The sequence below is a fragment of the Rhinatrema bivittatum genome, chromosome 8, assembly GCF_901001135.1.
Source record: "Rhinatrema bivittatum chromosome 8, aRhiBiv1.1, whole genome shotgun sequence".
Taxonomy (NCBI): domain Eukaryota; kingdom Metazoa; phylum Chordata; class Amphibia; order Gymnophiona; family Rhinatrematidae; genus Rhinatrema; species Rhinatrema bivittatum.
In genome coordinates, this window is record NC_042622.1 from 157,413,036 (window position 1) to 157,426,121 (window position 13,086).

A 13,086-nucleotide genomic window follows, 5' to 3' on the forward strand; every position below is an offset into this window, starting at 1 on the left:
AGTTAGTATAGCTGTGTTTAAAAAAGGATTGGATAAGTTCTTGGAGGAGAAGTCCATTACCTGCTATTAAGTTCACTTAGAGAATAGCCATTGCCATTAGCAATGGTAACATGGAATAGACTTAGTTTTTGGGTACTTGCCAGGTTCTTATGGCCTGAGGGGAGTAGCTGGCTTGTTACGGCGGTTACTACCCCAAACCAAATAAGCCTGATGCTTCACCTTCAATGCATATACAGCATAGTTCTCTGCTTCAACGGCAGGGGAGAAGAAAAAAGGGTTCCCACTCACAAAGCGGGGAGTAGCTGGCTTGTTACGGCGGTTACTACCCCAAACCAAATGTGTCTGATACTTCACTTTCGATGCATATCCAGCATGGCTCTCTGCTTCAACGGCATGGGAGAAGACTGATACATCACGCATTTCCAGCATAGCTCCCTGCTTCAACAGCAGGGGAGAAGAAAAACAACCAATAAGGACTGTATAACATAGTCTGGGTAAAACAAATAAGCATGGGTGTAGCTTGCTTATTGCGGCAGTTACTACCCCTACTACCCCTAACTAATCAAGCTAGATATTTCAGTGGTGGGGGTGGAAGGGAAATAGAACCAAGAGCTAAGAGAAACAGATAAGTATGAGAGAAAAAAACGTGTGAAGCTTGCTGGGCAGACTGGATGGGCCGTTTGGTCTTCTTCTGCCGTCATTTCTATGTTTCTATGTTTCTATGAATTGGCCACTGTTGGAAACAGGATGCTGGGCTTGATAGACCCTTGGTCTGACCCAGTATGGTATTTTCTTATGTTCTTGTGTGTCCGAACTCACCAGGACTCCCACACCCTCCCTAACAGATCATGACACACAATCCAAATGTGATCACCTTGCTCTTCACTTCAGTGACTAAATTTCTAAACTTATTCAGCGATTTCCAACCATAGCACAGCCCTGTACACTCCTCTCAATTACCCCCCAACACCCTTTAACACCTTCAAACTGACCTCTTCCACCGAAACGGAAACCATACTAAAGAAAATGAAACCCACATGTCACCCCTCTGATACCATCCCCACTAAAGCCCTCCTGTCAATCCCTAACACCATTGCCAAACCTATTACAGATATCATTAACTGCTCCCTTTCCCTGGGAAACATACCCGATCATCTAAAGCAAGCCACAGTCAAACCCCTACTCAAAAAACCCCAATCTCGACCCTAATGATCTCTCTAATTTCAGACCCATTTCCAGCCTTCCCTTCCTAGCCAAAGTACTTGAAAACGTAGTCAACACCCAGCTATCAGACCACCTTGAAAAACATAACATCCTCTTCCCTTCACGATTCAGCTTCCACAGATTTTTCAACACTGAAACCCTCCTCCTCTCCCTCACCGACACCATCATTAAAGGTTTCGACAAAGGTCAGTCATGCCTGCTCGCTCTACTTGACATTTCCTCAGCCTTCGACACAGTAAACCACAATATTCTACTAACCCGTCTCAGTGAAATTGGTATTACTGGAATCCCCCTCCTCTGGTTTAAATCATATCTCTCCAATAGAACTTGCAAGGTCAGAATAGACGCCCATGATTCAAAACCCATTCATCTCCACAGAGGCGTCCCACAAGGATCATCTCTCTCTTCCACTCTATTTAACATCTATCTACTTCAACTCTGCCAACTCCTATCTAACCTTGACATCCCCCACTTCTTATATGCGGATGATGTCCAAATACTCATCCCCATTACTGACTCCTTAGACAACACTTAAAATCTGGGATAATGCTCTATTGTTGATCAACACCCTCCACACCAGTCTTAACCTTGCCCTCAACACTACCAAAATGGAGCTGCTGATTATCTCTCCACCATACAACCCTTTATCTACCCTCCCACAAACCGTCTCCTTCTCGCAGCAAGCATGAGACTTAGGCGTCATTATAGACAATTGCCTCAACTTTCAAAGATTCATTGCCTCGACCATGAAAGAGTGCTATTTTAAACTAAACACCCTAAAAAAAACTAAGACCGCTCCTCCACCTGTACTGTCCTGCAATCCATTATTCTCTCCAAATTAGACTACTGTAACTCCCTCCTACTTGATCTACCCCAAACCACTATTACACCCCTTCAAATGCTCCAAAACGCCGCGGCCAGAATCCTCACCAACTCTCGCAAAATTGACCACATTACTCCCATCCTCAAAGAGCTCCACTGGCTCCCCATCTCCCACCAAATAATCTACAAAACTCTCACTATCCTACATAAAACCCTCCACAACCAAAACATGCACTGGATGAATGACTCCATTCACTTCCACACATCTAATAGACCTACCAGATCCTCTTATAAAGGCAATCTAGATACACCTTCCCCAAAACACTCCCTTCGGCAATCCACTAAAGAACGCGCCATATCCATTGCTGGTCCTCATTCCTGGAATACCATGCCTCCTGATCTTAGACAGAAGCAATGCTCTCAGAAATTTAAAAAAAAACCCCTCAAAACTTGGCTATTTAAGCAAGCCTACCTCTAAACTCAATGTATATCCACCCCCCTCAACCATATATGCCCCTGCTATGTCTTTTATTATGTCATTTTTTTTAATTTTATTTTTTATTTATCGAGTTTTATATACCGTCATTCGGTTTCGCCATCACAACGGTTTACAATTTTCGATGGGTAAGATGTTAGGAGGTTAGGATGGGGATTAATAATATATTCATTTAGAATAACTCGTATTCGATGGATAAGGTATTAGAAGATTAGTAGATGCATTGATATACAAAGAGCGTTCATTTATACATATAGCAATCATTTAAACATACAGCATTCATTTTAAAGTATTATTAGGATTGAGGGGGATATTCTAAACGTAGTAAGGGGAACATGGTGGGGATCTGAAAGTAGGCTAATAGGGTGGGTGCGAGGAAGTTTCAGTCAAGATTTGTGTTATATTTTAGGTAAGAGTCATTGGGTGCATTGGTAGGCTTTGGTGAACCTCCAGGTTTTACGGTCCTTTTTGAAGGTTTTTAGGCCTGGTTGATTTCTTAGTTCATTTGGGAGGGTGTTCCAGAGTTTGAGGCTGCTGAGGAATATGGCTCTTTCACGGGTTGAGATTAGTTGTTTGGAGTGCGTAGGTGGGATTTTCAGAAGGCCTTTGTTGGTTGAGCGGAGGTTTCGTTGAGGTGTGTGTATTTTTATTGATTTACTTAACCAGTTGGTTTGATCTTTGTAAATAGTTTTGTGCAGTATTGTCAATATTTTGTAATCTATTTGCTGTTTTATTGGGAGCCAATGTAAAGCTATGAGAATTGGTGTAATATGATGGTGCTTTTTTGTTCCTGTGAGGATTCTAGCGGCAGTGTTTTGTAAGATTTGTAGTGGGTGGATGGTAGAGAGTGGTAAACCAAATAGTAAGGAGTTGGAAAAGATGAGTAGTTGAAGGACTGTTCTGAAGTCATTTGTAGTAAGGAATGGTTTTAATCGTCATAGTATGAGTAGTTTGTAGTATCCTTCCTTAATTTTATTCGTGATGTGGTTCTTGAAGGATAATTCTTTGTCAATGATTACTCCTAAGTTACGAGCATGTGAGACTGTGGAGATTGCTGTCTTTTGGTTCTCTATGTTGAGCGGTGGAGGGGGTGATGGTGTGTTCTTATCCAGGAGAATTATTTCAGTCTTTTCGATGTTTATTATGAGTTTCATGTTGGTTAATAGTTGTTTTATTTTAGAGAGATGTGAGGCTATTTTTTTTGTAGGTCTCTTGCAGAGTATTTTGATTGGGATTAGTAATTGGATGTCGTCTGCGTATAGAAAGTGGGTAAGCCCTAGGTCAGATAGAAGGTGACAAAGCGGTAGAAGGTATATGTTGAAAAGGGTTGCGGATAGTGCAGATCCTTGGGGAACACCAGTGCTTAGGTTTATTTTCTTCGAGAGGGTATTATTTATTAGTACCTGGTAGCTTCTGTGTGATAGGTAGGATAAGAACCATTGCAAAGTTTTCTCAGATAATCCTATTTCAGTCAGTCAATTCATAAGGATTGTGTGGTTTACTGTATCGAATGCGGCTGATAGGTCGAGGAGGATTAACAGGTAGCTTTGGCCATTTTCGAAGCCTCTGAGCACAGTGTCGTTTAGAGAGAGGAGTAGTGATTCAGTGCTCAGGTATTTCCTGAAACCAAATTGTGTGGGGAATAGGATATTGTTCTTTTCTAGGTGTTCGGATAGTTGAGAGTGGATGATCTTTTCAATGATTTTGGCGATGAAGGGTAGGTTAGATATGGGTCGATAGATTAGTGGGTTGTTTAGGTCTAGGTTTGTCTTCTTTAGAATGGGTTTGATAACAGCTGATTTTAATGAGTCCCGGTAGTTTCCTTCTTTGAGGGATAGGTTAACTATGTTGGCTATAGTCTTGGTTATTGATGCTGGTGTGCTCTCTTCCATTTGTGAAAAACATAATTTAATCTGCAAGGTCCGAAAAAAATGATGTAGCTGAATCCTGCATTCAAAAGGGTCATGTAAGCTCGTGGGTATGAAGGAAAGACCTCTGTTTAATATCTTTTCTTCTTGCCTTGAAAGATTATAATTGGATAGATTAATCACAGACAATTGCTCTGTGTTTGGGATCTGGTAATATCAGAACGTCCGTGGTGCCACTGGTGGATCCGATACCACCAGCGGCGGAAGAAAGAGGTCCATGCTGCCAAGAGAAAGCAGTGCGGCCCTGCTGAAATTGATGGCGTGGTCAGTGATACCTTAGTAAGTGGAGAAACAGTGCGGCCCCACCAGAATCAGCAGCATTGCCAGCAGAGTAAGTGGAAAAGCAGCGCAGCTAAGGCAGCGCTGACCACGCTGTCTATTTTGTCGGAGCCGCATTGCTGAGGATGAAAAGGAGCGCGCCTGCAGGAAGTAATCCAATGCCCTGTGGCCGGAAATCATTCCCTTGGCCATGGGGGCTGAAGAAGGAGACTCTGCTGCTGCTGTTGCTGCTGCCTGCTAAGTCAAGGGAAGTGAGTGAGAGACAGCATGTATGCTTGTTTGTGGGAGAGTGAGAGAAAGCATGTGTGTGCACAACTACCCCATTTACTCTCTGCCTGGTAATCCATGACAATTTCAGGGCATCTGGAAATCAAAAGTTCCCAGGTGTGGAGAGCATGAATTTTTAAAATCCCTTTTATTTTTATTTTTCAGGTGTTATTTGCTGTGTCTGCTGTTTTGAAATATCTTATTGGTGTTTGGGACATTTTATGTTAAATCTTTTTTATTCAGTTTAACAAAGTGTAAAAATTTGTATGAGTTTTTGATTATTTGATCTTTTATTCATCAGTTTTTAAATAATATTATTAGTATATTTTTAGTATTATGATTATGTATTTATTTTATTTCTTGATTTTATTGTTTGATGTTTGAGGAATGGTTGCACTGCATAGAGAGTCTGACTTCTTGTGGTTTCCAGTTCAGTTTTTATCTGCAAGTTTGTATTTCTACTTTGTGCTTGCTCTATTCTGTATTTGGTGTGAGGGTCTGTTTATGTTCTGCATGTGTGACTGAGGTGAGACATTTTTCTAATAGGAAGTGTATTAGTGTATTCGGGCTTTCAGAGGGTCAAGCTCATACCCAACACACATCACAATAGGGCGGATTTTAAAAGCCTTACGCACGTAAATTTCGGCGTTTATGCACGTGGCCGGGCCTTGTGCATTCCAGGCGAATCTTCAAAGGGGCCCGGCCATGTGCGTAAATGGTGCTACGTGCATAAGGGGCAGGGACGGGGAGGGGCGGGCTGGGACAGCGCCATTGCTCGCTGTCCTGAAGACTCTGCTCCCTGCGTGCGCAACTTACCTGAAATAAGTAATAAAACAGCAACAAAAAAGAAAGAATAGCTAGGGTTTAGGGGGTGGAGAGGAGGGGGAAGGGGAAAGGAAGGTTGGGTAGGGAAGTTCCCTCCCAGCCCGGTCCTTAATTGGAGTGGACTGGGAAGGAACTGGGAACAGCCCGAATGCATCGCCGCGTGGAGGTTGATTAATTTCTCCCCCCCCATTGCGTGCACCGCCTGCACATACACACGCAGATTATAAAATCCGGTGTGTCCATGTGTGTGCGCCGGGAAGCATGCACACATTATAAAATCTACCCCATACCATATGTGTTCCAAATGTCTTTTTTGCAGGGATTTCTAGTTAGCATCACAGCAGTGCATGAAAATATAATGTAAATGATATTTTTACCTCAGAATATGGTACTTTGATATTTTTCATTTGTAATATAAATGCATAACTCTTTAACTGTGTGGAATGGAGCAGGGAGCATTGTGCAAAGCTATAAGATTCACCTAGGCCACCTAATACCCTTGCACCAGCTATGAGTTCATTTGCGAGGGGGGGGGGGAATGGTGTCAGTTCTTAAAGTTTGTATCACTGAAGGGAGCTGGGTGTTTTTTTGGGTGGGCCTGGGACAGAATAAATGAATGATGGGGGGGGGGGGGCAGCACAGTAATTGTTCGCACAGGGCAACAAAAAAGCTAGCACTGGCCCTGTGTTTACTACTGTTAAGAATTGTGAGAGTTTGCAGATAAGACATTGAGTTAATTTTGTGAGCTTGTATTAAGTAGTATTTGTAAGTATTAGAATTATGAGTTTGCAAAGGTCACTAACATGTTCTGAAAAGGTGAGAGTACTGGTTCCTGGGCAACAATCACTAGTTTAATTACAACCCTCCTACCTACCCCAGGTTCTTTTTCTGTTAAATAAATAACACTCCCCTCTCCAGTTAAGAGGAAAATCATGAAAATAGGAGACAATTAGTGATTTTGAATAACATACAATTAATGCTGATTTTAGTGATTGACTAATAGTCTTGTTGCTGGTCATTTCCAAATGACTGGGTGAGGGGTCTGGGTAAACTGGAGAGAGAGCAGGCTGTAGAATTAGAAGGGGCTTAATGACCTAGAGATAGACTGGGCAAACTGGGGGACTAATTGGTCAAACTGGTTGTTTCCTTCATGTGCACATGTTTTAAAATGTGCTCACTTGCACATATAAAAGCCAACAAGTCCTAAGGAAAGACACTCCTAACTTCTCCTCACATAACTGCTTAAAATTAGGGGCACAAATATGCGTGCCAGGCACGTTTTTAAATAGTGCATGCACACTTGCACAGACGATTTAAAATTCTAGCATATGTGGGCACGCATGCACTCATTTTAAAGTTACCCTCTAAGGAGATAATTTTCAAAAGAGTTACACGTATAAATGTAACTACTATAGCACTATAGCAATTTTCAGAAGCCATTTACTTGAGAAAAGTGCATTTACACGTGTAAAACCCAGTTTTACACGTGTAAATGCTTTGTAAAATCAGGCCTTAAGATTTTAAGACTCCAAAATCAGCTTTAAAGCTTTAGCAACTTAATAAAATTAAGATGCATACAGAAGTCCAAGTTGAAGATTGTCCAGTCTTTTGCACTGAGTGCCAGATGTATGATTAACTGCCTGTTAGTGAGATATTGTGTGTGTGCACCCAGTGCAAAGAGCTCCTGGCTCTCAAAGAATAAGTAGAATCTCTGAAAGCCAGGCTGGCAAACCTGGAGTAGTTGAGGTATATAAAGGAGACTATCAGGGACATAGTAGAGCGGGCCCAACTCTAGTCAAGCAGCCCTTGTGTTGCTTTAGAGGAGCAAGGTCACCTGGCAAAAGACCAACACCTTAGTGTGGCAGGAAATGATCCTTTAGCTAGGACCTGCACTCCAGGTGATGCCTTATCCTTTCATACCAAGGATGTCTCCAGGGCCATTTGCCCTGGAGGGAAGGGTTACGACAGCCATTATAAGGAGTGATTTGATCATTAAACATGAAGATAGCTGGTGGCTGGTGGGTGTGAAGATCGCTTGATAACTTGCCTGCCTGGTATGAAGGTAGTGGATGAGCTGACTGTCATGGGACATGTGGGTACCAGTGACTTAGGGAGATGGAGGGAGGTTCTGGAGGTTAAATTTAGGCTGTTAGGAAACTGAAATCCAGAACCTCCAGAGTTGCATTCTCAGAAATGCTCCCCATTCCATGCTCAGAATCCAGAGGCAGGCTGAGCTGGAAGAGGGTTGTAGATTTGTTAGGAACTGGGGAACATTCTAGGGATGGGGAAGTCTATTCCAGTGTGGAACCAGGCTGCTGGCACTAACCTTTAAAAAGTAGATAGAGCAGCTTTTAAACTACATGATGGGGGAAGCCAACAGTTGCTCAAAGCACATGATTTGTAATGATGTATCTTTGAAGGATACGAACAGCATAGGGAAGTTAGGGAATCCAAATAAAAAGGTTGCAATAAATGCTAAAGTAATCCAAGTGCTTTTAAGTAAAGAGCAGACAGAGCAGAAAGATTCCAGATTACCCCTGTCAACTGATAAGCAAGTTGTTAATACAAACTACATACTTTGAAATGTCTATATACAAATGCTAGAAGTTTAAAAAAAAATAAGATGGGAAAGTTAGAATACATAGCACTGGATAAAGAAGTAGATATAATTGGCATCTCAGAGACTTAGTGGAAGGAGGATAACCAATGAGACACTGATACTAGAATACAAATTATATTGTAATGATAGGATGGATCAAATTGATGGAAGGGTTGCGCTATATGTTAAAGAGAGCATAGAGTCAAACAGGATAAAAGTTCTACAGAAAATGCCCTGGAGAGTCTTTATGAATAGAAATTCTATGTGAGAAAGGGAATAGAATAACAGTGGGGGTGTACTACCATCTACCTGGCCAGAATGAACAGACAGACTATGAAAAGCTAATAGAAGTTTGGGAAACTAACTAAATTAGCAACACAGCAATAAAGAGTGATTTCAATTACCCTAGTATTAACTGGGTAAATGTCAGTAGAAACACACAAAAAAAAGGGGTTGTAAAAATATCACTAAAGCATCCAAAAATCAAAATTAGAAAGAGAGAATTCAATTTATTCAAATTACAAGTATTATTTTAACAAATATCTAATAGCAATGTCCTTAAACATTAAAAGCTACCATGCACATATCACATTCATACATTTAAAAATTATATAAATCTTGAACAATGGCCTCCTTCAAGGGGAACACCATCCGAGCATTCAGTGTGTATATATATATATATATATATATATATATAAGTGATCTGCCATGTAGATCATCTCCTAAATTTATATATGCAGATGATATAGCCTTTGCTGAACAGGGTGCAAACCCTAAGAACACTGCCGATATTTTAACATATTTCCATTGCTGCAGACTGACCAAATTCTGCCAAACTAAAAGTACTTTCCACCTGAACAACTATGTAGCAAATGCCACTTTTGACACATCCTTATGTGGTAGCCCAGCCTGTTATGATATTTTGGGATTATATATGATGATAATGAGGTTTGCAGTTCATTGTCATCCTTGAATCCAAGGTTCTTTAGAAACTCTGGACACAGGTTGCTATATCTTGGCGCCTTGCTAGATTTTGTGGCTCTGATGGCTACATCCACCTCAGAAACAATGGATAGTTTTGCTTTATCTATGACTTTCAGTAGTTGGCTCAGAGTGATACGAGTTGTTTCTGAAATGCTTGTTTGGTGAACTTTTCAGTTGATACTTTATGAATAGGAGCTAGGAGGGCCTCTAAGTGAAGTGGAAATGCCACACCTCGCTCCAAATCTAGCCAACGAGGACAATCTGTAAGAGAAAAATTCCGGTATTCAATATTGGCCTTGTTGTAAAATGTATGACTGGTAAGGAAGTCAGGAAAGCTGACACCTCTCCACTCTTTAAGAGCTTTAAGTTTCTTTAGACCTATCCTCGGGAGTTTATTTCCCCATAAAAAAGCAGTTCACATTTTGTTTATTTGCTTAAAGATATTTGGGGGGGGGGGGGGGTGAAGAATCGTTATTCTAAGAATGAAAATAATGCACATCTTTCTCATTTTATCACAGCTCCTTTATGAAAGTTAAATGCTTTTGTAGTAGATTTCCTTAGTGTCCTCCCTCCAGTTATCAAGGCAAATTTGATCATTTTATGATCACTATTGCAAAGTAGCCCTAACACCGTACCTCTTGCACCAAATCATATGTTCCACTAAGGATTAGGTCTAAGAAAGCTCCTCTCCTTTTTTTGTTCTTCTATCAGCTCCTCCATGAAGCAGTCATTTATTTCATCTAGAAACTTTATCTCCTTAACATCAACTGATGTGACATTTAGTACAAAACAAAAGAGAAGCCAAAAACAACCCCACAATAGTTCAATATACACACAAAATTAATTGTAACAATATCACTAAAGCAACCAAAAATCAAAATTAGAAAGGAAGAATTCAATTTATTCAAAATACAAATGTTTTTCCAATTATCTAACAATATTGTCCTCAAATATTTAAAAACTACCAATCACAAATAAGAGAGAATAATTTTTTACTCAATGCATAATTAAAATCTGGAATTTGTTGCCAGAGGATGTGGTGAAAACTGTGTACCTGGGTTTAAAAAAAGGTTAGGACAGGTTCCTGGTAGAAAAATCCACAAACCATTATTAACGTGGACTTGTGGAAATTCACTGCTTATAAACAGCATGGAATCTATCAACCTTTTGGGATCCTGCCAGATTCTTGTGACCTGGATTGATTACTGTTAGAAACAGGATACTGGGCATGATGGCCTGTTGGTCTGACCCAGTATGACAAATCTTATGTTCATTGGCATGCAGTCCTGCATGTGAAGAATTTGGCATACAAAGCCGCCCTTGAAAGCACAGATTGCTGCATTGGGTACAAGGGGCCGATTCTAGGACCCTCTTCCCCCCCCCCCCCCCCCAATGTGGTACAATTGCAGTCTCATCCACTTTTCTTCCTTTCAGATGCATCTCGCAACAAGGCCTAATGCTGGTAATGCCATGAGCAAGCTGAAGCTGAAAGGTCCAATTTCACTGTGAAGTAACTGGGAGGGGAAAGGGTGATTCTTAGCTGATTTGAGGCTTGGGTCCCTGAAACTCAAGCCTTTTACTTCTACATAGATAGCTAGGTTAGGACTTATAAAATGCTTCCTGGGATAATCCATTTGATGCTGCCTTGATTCTTTAAAATATTTCTTACCTGCTTGGAGATGGTAACTAAATTAAAAACTAATAGATAAAATGCTGGAAAAATATCATGCACAGAATGGACCAATCAGACAGCAGTATGTGGAGGTATGTGTTTGTGTGTGATGTTTCCTGGGGGACTGTTTAAAGTGCTGTACAAACAACAATCCAGGTAAAAGTTTATGGTAAAAATAGGTTACTGCTACTTCTCACATGATCTTTCCAAGTGCTTCCTCATGGTCCCATCCTCATATTTTCCACCTTCTTCCCTTTTATTGCCTTCATCCAGGCACATGGACCCTAGAAGAGCTGAGTGAGGTTCTCAAGGTTCCTCTGATCTCACTAAGGCGCAAAATGACCTTGTGGTTGCAGCAGGGAGTCCTGCGTGAGGAACCCCAAGGGACCTTCACAGTGATCGAGGAAGAGCAAAAAGATCAGGCTGAGAAGGTGGTTCTTATAGACAGTGATGAGGAGGGAGACTCAGCCATGGCATCTCAGGCTGACCAGAAGGAAGAGGAGTTACAGGTAAGGGGCTTGCTGTCAGCAAGTAGAATGTGAAGGAAATGAGAGTGAATGGAGTGGAGTTTATGGTATCCCTCCAAAAATAGTCCTCTTATGATCCTCATAGACTCCTTGACATGTCCTAAAAATTTGATATGGATCAGATAGAAAACCAAAAAGTTATTAGGTGACAAAATTGTGTGTGAACATATGGATCCCTAAAAATATTCTTGTCATGATCTTCATAGACCCCTCACATCTGTCAAAAACGCAGTGTGGATCAGATGCAAAATACAAACATTATTAGGTAGCATGTTTTCATGTATGTATTTATGAAACATGTGAATGCCCCATATATACCTCTTGTGGTTTTCCTGGATCTCATGACACATCCTAAAAGTTTTGTATGGATCCAATGCAAAACAGAAAAGAAGTTTAGTGATGTAATGACATGTTCATGGGATAAATGGATTCGAAAAAAACTATCCATCAGAATTCTCTGTCCATTAAAATGATCTGAAAATTTAGTGTGGATCAGATCTAAAACAAAAGTATTATTAAGTGATATAATTGCGTGTGTATATTTATGGAATACGTGAATCCCCTGAAAAATACCCCTGACATAATCCTCGTGGACCCCCTGATATGTCATAGAAATTTGGTGTAGATCAGATGCATAACTGATAGAAAACAGAAAATTTATTAGAGGATGACAGTTTTGTGCACATCTTTGTGCAATTCCTGGATCCAGAAAAAAATACAAACACACACACACACACACACAGTGATTGTTTAAGTTTTCCTCCCTTTGCAAAGTAGGTAAAAAAGAGGAGACATACTTCCCTGCATAGATAGTAATGCTCAGAAAGCGATTTCTGTGAGACTCAGGAAATTTCTCAGTTGCAAAGTGAGGCACAGGAACCCAAACCAATCATAGTGATAAAACAGCTGTAGCACTAACCCAACATGGTCCATATTAAGATCTAATCCTGCATCAAGGATAAGTAAAGCAGTGACCAGAATTTTCAGTCATCAAAGCTGATTTTTTGTGAGCAAAAAGACTACAGCAATAGAAACAGCTGAATGCCGCAGGCATAGTTAAATCAGCATATTGTCAATTAACATGTCACGAGATCTAGTGAAGAAATATCGCAGACATCCAATTACAAGCAACATAACGCCATAACAGTCCACAACAAGAGATGCAACCTAGTTTCAGATCACAATCCAATCTCAGCTGCATTACTTCAGAAATGGAAAAATGTATTCTTACCTGACAATTTCTTTTCCTTCAGTCCAGCCAGACCAGTCCGTATGCATGGGTTATGCCCACCAACTGGCAAATGGAGACAAATATTTGCTGACATCACCCTTTGTAGGCTCCTGTGCCAACCTCAGCCTGCCAGTATTCTTGCAAAAGCTAAGAAAAAAATGCACCACACTCCCACCCCCAAACCAAGGGTTCCCAGGAGCGTATGGATCAAATAACTATAAATGCAAAATAG

General features: G+C 40.8%; 1 protein-coding gene across 2 annotated transcripts in view; it reads left to right on the plus strand.

Moving 5' to 3' along the window:
* Nucleotides 1–13,086, plus strand: part of ANAPC2 (anaphase promoting complex subunit 2) — a 137,740-nt gene that overhangs the window by 83,916 nt on the left and 40,738 nt on the right. For both annotated transcript variants that reach the window (XR_003858357.1, XM_029614053.1), the window contains exon 12: nucleotides 11,370–11,605. Coding sequence is in view for 1 of the 2 variants with exons in the window: in XM_029614053.1 (XP_029469913.1) it covers nucleotides 11,370–11,605 (236 nt within the window). In the remaining variant the exon portion in view is untranslated. The remainder of the gene's footprint in view (nucleotides 1–11,369; nucleotides 11,606–13,086) is intronic.